We start from the raw sequence: 6,094 nt of genomic DNA on the forward strand, positions 1-6,094 counted from the left end.
CACTTATCTCACACATTCACTTTCTCAAAGTTGTGCAAGATTCACTTGGAAAACTCATTTCATATTTATGAGAATGAATATCACTTCAGGTCTGTGAGATTTATCTTTTCATCAGTTATTTATAATGACTTCACTTTTCTATGTAGAAACATGGCAGATCTTAAGACTTGTTGAAATTCTGTTGACTGTCTGTCTGTGAGTTCATGTTCAATTCAATAATATGATCATATCTGACTTAGTCAGTTGATTGCAGCATCATTTTTTCAGTCATCATTGAAGCTTAGTGACTTCAGCAGATCTCTCAGCTTGATATATTTCATACTCAGATTCTCATTCTGCACAGTGATCTTCAATGATGTGTACACTTCTGAAGAGGTCATGAACAATTGTAGTGAAATCTTCAGGTTCAGTGTAGTCATCTGTCTGTGTAAACATTTAATCTTCTGCTGCAGGCCTAAGATCTGGTTTTCTCTATTCTTATTGATGATGATGATTGCATCAGTGAAGCTCTTCATAGTGAATGCTTAGTCTGCAGCAAATGTCAATTGTTGTTTGATCTCTGTCTCAGCCTGCCACTGCATACACAAGATCTCAATCTCATTTAGAATTCTCATATGCATACAGAGCTTCAATTCCAGTTCAGCAGTCTCAGCTGCTTTTCTTACTGCTTCAAGTAAACTCTCTGAGAGGTTCTGCATACCTTCTGATTCAGGTAGCAGAGAAGGGTGTTGTTCATATCAGCTAGAAGAGGTATTTATTTCAGTGATTTCTCATTGATTGTATGATGTCTATTATTATCACTGTATTGTTATATCACTATATTGCTGTATTATTATATCACTATATCATTATATCACTATATCACTCTGTTATCATTGTACAACTTTGATGGTGGTCATCCTCTCTTTTATCCTTCTTTTGAGTAGAGAGTGAACTTCTTTGAATCTGATTCACTGCTTCCATTCTCTTTCTCACATCTCATTCATTCACATCTCATACATGGCATTCATCTGGGTGTGAAGTTTTCCCTCAACAAGCAAAGCAGCATCAATCAGATGCTCTTTCACTCACTGCTCTTCATACACTATCTTTTGAGATGTTCTAGAACCACACTGACATGATAACTACAAATTGCTTCATAGGTGAAATTATCACACTCTGAAGAAGCCTGCACTTCTCACTGGTTTTTAGACATGCTACCAGATGTGATTCAAAGGTTGCTTAAGCCAGTGTATGATTACAGGCGTATGCCGGCTTCTTATATTGTAATCTCATACGCTAAATTAATTAGTGTATGCTATGGCCCCTTTACACTCGTATGCGTACGCTAGTAGTTCGGAAGCGGCCGCGTGATTATCCGACGGTCGTACGTTCTTCCGAACCACATATGCGTGTTTATAGTGGCTGAGAATTGATGATTGGAAATGACTGAGAATCGGAGTGTACACTATGCATGTTCATAGCAGCCGTGGATTGATGATTGAAAGTGACTGAGAATCAGAGTATACACTACATATGTTCATAGCAGCTGCAGATCAGTGATTGAAAATGAAAGAATCTATGAAGTGTAATGAAATAGTCTATATAATTGATCAGGCACAGTCTGTCATATTAGCTCTCTCTTTTCAGAAGCAGTTCTCATTGATCAAGAGCTGCTGTTTCAGATAATATGAAACTCAGAGTTCAGATCAGTTAATTATAGCTGACTTATTTCATCAGATATTATCAGCTGCAGCTGTAAGATCTCTTATCAAGAATATCTTCAATCTCTCACTTAAGCTCATTATCTTCTTCTATGATGCCTGATGACTGTCAGTCAGAAGTCAGCTAAGAAGAAAATAAATCAGTGATAATATGACAGAGTAAGCTTATATAAAATATATTATAAATCTCTAGTAATATGTTAAGATAGTAGTTATAACTATCTAGAACTTCTATCACTTTATATCTGATGTGATAGTAGTCTAGTATATGAGATGAATATGTGATTTGTATATTCTTGAGATTCAATTATACAAGATCTTCTATCTTATACTGCTCTGTGAGATCTTGTTAAATATTGATTTAATCTTCTTAATCTTATTTTATAATTGTCATGAAGATCTCTACTCAGTCATAGATATCTTAAAGCTTTATTACTATATTATCAGTGATCTGAATTGAACTGCAGAGATTCAGTGTGCACTGTGTAATCTCTAGAAGATTCAATACTTTTATATGATACTTGTGTGTAAGAAAGAACAGACTTATATCTATTAAAATAGTATCTTAATCATTGATAGTGATCTCTGCATGTAGAAGAAGATCATATCAATTATCTTATAAGTGATTACAGAACTTATAAAGATAATTCTTTACAGTCTGAATTATTCATTTCAATACATTATCAGTCTTGAGATGATAGACAGTTAACAGATAATGTGTAATCTTGAGAATTTAACAGATTCTTGTTCAGAGAATGCTCATGAATTGACAGTTTTAATCTGATACTATCAATCTCAGTAATTCATGTATCTGATAGAATGAACTCTGTAAGAAGACTTCAGCAACTTGTTCAGTATTCATCTTATCATAAGATTTTAATATTATACTCTTACTTAGTCAGTCAATAATAATCAGAATATTTCTGCAGTTCTTACTCTCAGATAGATTAATAGTGAAGTCAATCACTATATCTTATCAGATTCTATCAGAGACATTGAGTGATTTCAGTAGATCTTTTCTATGATTCTTTTATAAGATAATAGAAGAACAGTAATTACAGTTTTGAATAAAGTATCTAATACTGTTTAATATCTCAGATCAGTAGAATTCTTGAGAGATTATTCTATACAGTTATTCACAGCTCAGATGACTGATTATACATGAATTATATATCTCTTATATTATCTGAGTGTGTAAGAGTTCAGAGTGAGAAACTCAGCATTATTTACAGAATTGTAGAATATTATTATTATTGATTGAGTATTCTGAGATATCAGTTCTGATACATAGTTCTGAGAGAAATTAAAGTGCTTCTTGATATACTGCTTCAGTGAGAATCTGAAGAAGTTCATCAGTCTGAGCTGCTGTATGCCATAGTTCATTCAGTATAGAGAAAGTGAAGATATTAATATCAGTTCTAATCAGAGAAGCATGTATGATGCTGTGAGCTGTTCTATCTTGATCAATTAATATCTTCAGGTTCAAGAGCTGATGCTCTCAGTTCATTCAGTGAGTATCTGTTATATCAGATGACATATCTTACTCTTGTTATAAGAGAGCATCTGTCATTGAGTTCTGACTGCCAGAACAGTAGTGTATTGTAAAATGAAAGCAGCTTAGAAACTCAGACCATCGCATCTATCATTCAGTAAGCCGCTTTCATTTTACAATATACTACTGTTCTGGCAGTCAGAACTCAATGACAGATGCTCTCTTACAATGAGAGTAAGATATGCCATCTGATATAACAGATACTTACTGAATGAACTGAGAGCATCAGCTCTTGAATCTGAAGATATTAATTAATCAAGATAGAATGACTCATAACATTATACATGCTTCTCTGATTAGAACTGATATTGATATCTTCACTTTTTCTACACTGAATAAACTATGGCATATGTGTATAACAACCGCTCCACCACGAACTCGCTCGATTTTTCGAATAAGAACCCGCCGATAGATCCATCGAAAAGCCCTCGATCATACGAGCATTCTGACCCCATCGCCGACCGCATACCCTGTGTGGTGGTGGAGTTATCCAGCCAAACGTGAACCGGACGTTGTTCGAAACTCCTGTGTGGGAGTATCCCCCGTTCTCCCCTACCACACCACAACCCCGGGCCAAAGTGCCATACAAATTGTAAGGTGAAGAGACCTAGCCATATGCACCAATCTTCTTGATTTTGGAAGATCCCTGATCTGTAGTTGTGGAGATATCTGAGGAGTGACCTCCGCGAAAACCCTGTCCATCTTTGATGTTCCAAAACACCAACGCCAAGTCTCACCGTTGTACCGCCCTTCCTAATCTGGCCCATCCCCAGCAGAAAAATACAAAAAGATACCTCGGCGATAATATCAAGCACATAACCAACGGCCACTTCTGAAGTGCAACCTCCGCGGTCTGTCTTCAGTGTATCTGGACATCAACGCCAAGTCTCGCCCTTGTACCACCCCTCTCAATCTGGCCCATCCCCGACAGAAAAGTACAAAAAGATACCTCAGCAACTGTACTCAATACATAATCGGCAGACACGACAACTATAAAATCAGTATACCCCAAGGTCTGACTGAGCCTTTGATCCCTGCACAGTGAGATATATTAAATCTAGTTTTAATATCTCAATATTCAATAGATTCTGCAAGGGATTGAGAACAGCAACACTAGGTTTCTATTGAATTTGAGAATTAACTCTATATTGATATAATCATTGACAAAGTCTTCTATTTTGAGATATAAATAACCAGTTCCTCTACATCCCGCTGACAATATTTATATTATCATATAGAAACAGACTTATATTCTCTATAATATCAAGACCCTGAAGAGAGAAAGTCTTGATAGAGAGTATACAGTAGTGCATATCTTAGCAGTTTCTATCTCATTCTTCTGCAGCAGTTAATGCAAAAAAAAGATTTTAGAAATAGTTTTTTACTTCTCTTAAAAAAGTAAGGTGTTTTTCTCTGAGTTTTACACAATATTCTTACAAAGAATTAAAAACAGAGTTGTTTTCTGTCATAATTTCATATTCTTTTAAGTAAGAATTACTTTTTCAGTGGCTGAAGAGCTTTCATTAATACTTAATTCTTTTTTACACTCTTTATTAACTGATTTGAGTTGCACACCTGTTGTGTGAGGAGAATTGAATAATTTAGAATAAAATTGAATAGTTTTAATCAATTTCTCTTCAAAAAATTGATTTATTTTTTGTCAGTTTTTCTCTCAAAAACTGTCATATTATCTGATTTACTATTAATTGATATCATACTTTTCCTCACTGTATCCCAAGAAAGAGATTGTAAAGATTTTATTGATTTATCTTAAAAATCAATTTTAGTTTATTAGATTCTCTTCAAAAATCTAACCTAGTTACTGAACTAGTGTGAAAAAAATCAGGTGTTTTATACACAAAAGTCTGTGATTCTTCTTTTGAAATAGTCTGACCAACTTTTCAATTGAAAACAGACTTAGAAACCTCTTAATTGAAACAGTCTGACCAACTTTTCAATTCAAAAGAGTTTAATAAATATCTCAATTGAATTAGTCTGATCAACTTTTCATTGAGTAAGAACAATGAGTTCAAAAGTACACTCAGTTGATGTGAAAAAAGATGCTTTCTCAAATGCTATTCCTGAGATTGAAATTCTGAAGAGAAGAAAGAAAGAAGAGATAGAGAAACAACAAGTTCTTGAAATACAGAAACTTGAAAAAGTAAGTAAAATTCTTGAAAAGCAGTGTCTGAGTGAGATGAATGAAGAAGTTCTGTTAATTCTTCATGCTCAGGCTAGACAACTACAGAAAGTGATCAAGTTCAAACTTGGAATTTCAAACACAGTTCAAAAAACTTTGAAAATTTCTAATACAATCACTGACTCTTCAGTTTACTCTTCTTTCTTTTCTACTTCTTCTTCTTCTTCTTTGAATCAGAAGAAAACATATGCTCAAGCAGCTGAATCTGCTGCCTCTAAATCTGCTGTCTCTAAATCTGCTGTCTCAAAACCTGCTCAAAATCCTGAGAAAACTGAGAAGAATACTGCTCATGCCTCTATTCATAGAAAAGTGGAAAAGAAAATGTAAAAAGAGAAAAACTTTCAAATCTCCAGAAATAGAAGACTTATTCTCAAAGTCTCAAATCAGGACATTCTGCAAAGAAACAAGTTAAACTCAAATCTCATTTTCAGAATCAGAAATGAAATTAACCAGCAGTTCTTTTCTCAGTTGATAACTGATATTGAAGTTCAAAAACCAGTTATAGCTTCAATTGAATTATCATTCTTTGAAAACTCCATCATTCTGACTACAATGCCTGAATTCAGTGCTGAATTCCTTATTCAGAATGAGAATCTCTGAAAGTCAGCAGTAGAATCTTTGTTAAACATAACAATTCTA

At 34.2% G+C, this 6,094-nt stretch overlaps 3 protein-coding genes across 3 annotated transcripts; 1 reads left to right on the forward strand and 2 right to left on the reverse strand.

The window, feature by feature from the left end:
• Positions 1-263: 263 nt before the first annotated feature.
• On the reverse strand, positions 264-515 carry BDCG_16320 (uncharacterized protein; the record flags this gene model as incomplete). The annotated part of the gene is made up of 1 exon (XM_045425571.1): positions 264-515. One exon carries the CDS (start codon positions 513-515, stop codon positions 264-266), a length of 252 nt encoding a protein of 83 aa, XP_045279534.1.
• Positions 516-3,581: 3,066 nt separating this feature from the next.
• BDCG_16321 (uncharacterized protein) lies at positions 3,582-4,022 on the reverse strand (the record flags this gene model as incomplete). The annotated part of the gene is made up of 1 exon (XM_045425572.1): positions 3,582-4,022. One exon carries the CDS (start codon positions 4,020-4,022, stop codon positions 3,582-3,584), a length of 441 nt encoding a protein of 146 aa, XP_045279535.1.
• Positions 4,023-5,278: 1,256 nt separating this feature from the next.
• BDCG_16322 (uncharacterized protein) lies at positions 5,279-5,782 on the forward strand (the record flags this gene model as incomplete). The annotated part of the gene is made up of 2 exons (XM_045425573.1): positions 5,279-5,416; positions 5,633-5,782. 2 exons carry the CDS (start codon positions 5,279-5,281, stop codon positions 5,780-5,782), a joined length of 288 nt encoding a protein of 95 aa, XP_045279536.1.
• Positions 5,783-6,094: the final 312 nt, after the last annotated feature.

Source organism: Blastomyces dermatitidis (assembly GCF_000003525.1).
Source record: "Blastomyces dermatitidis ER-3 genomic scaffold supercont1.1, whole genome shotgun sequence".
Taxonomy (NCBI): Eukaryota; Fungi; Ascomycota; class Eurotiomycetes; order Onygenales; family Ajellomycetaceae; genus Blastomyces; species Blastomyces dermatitidis.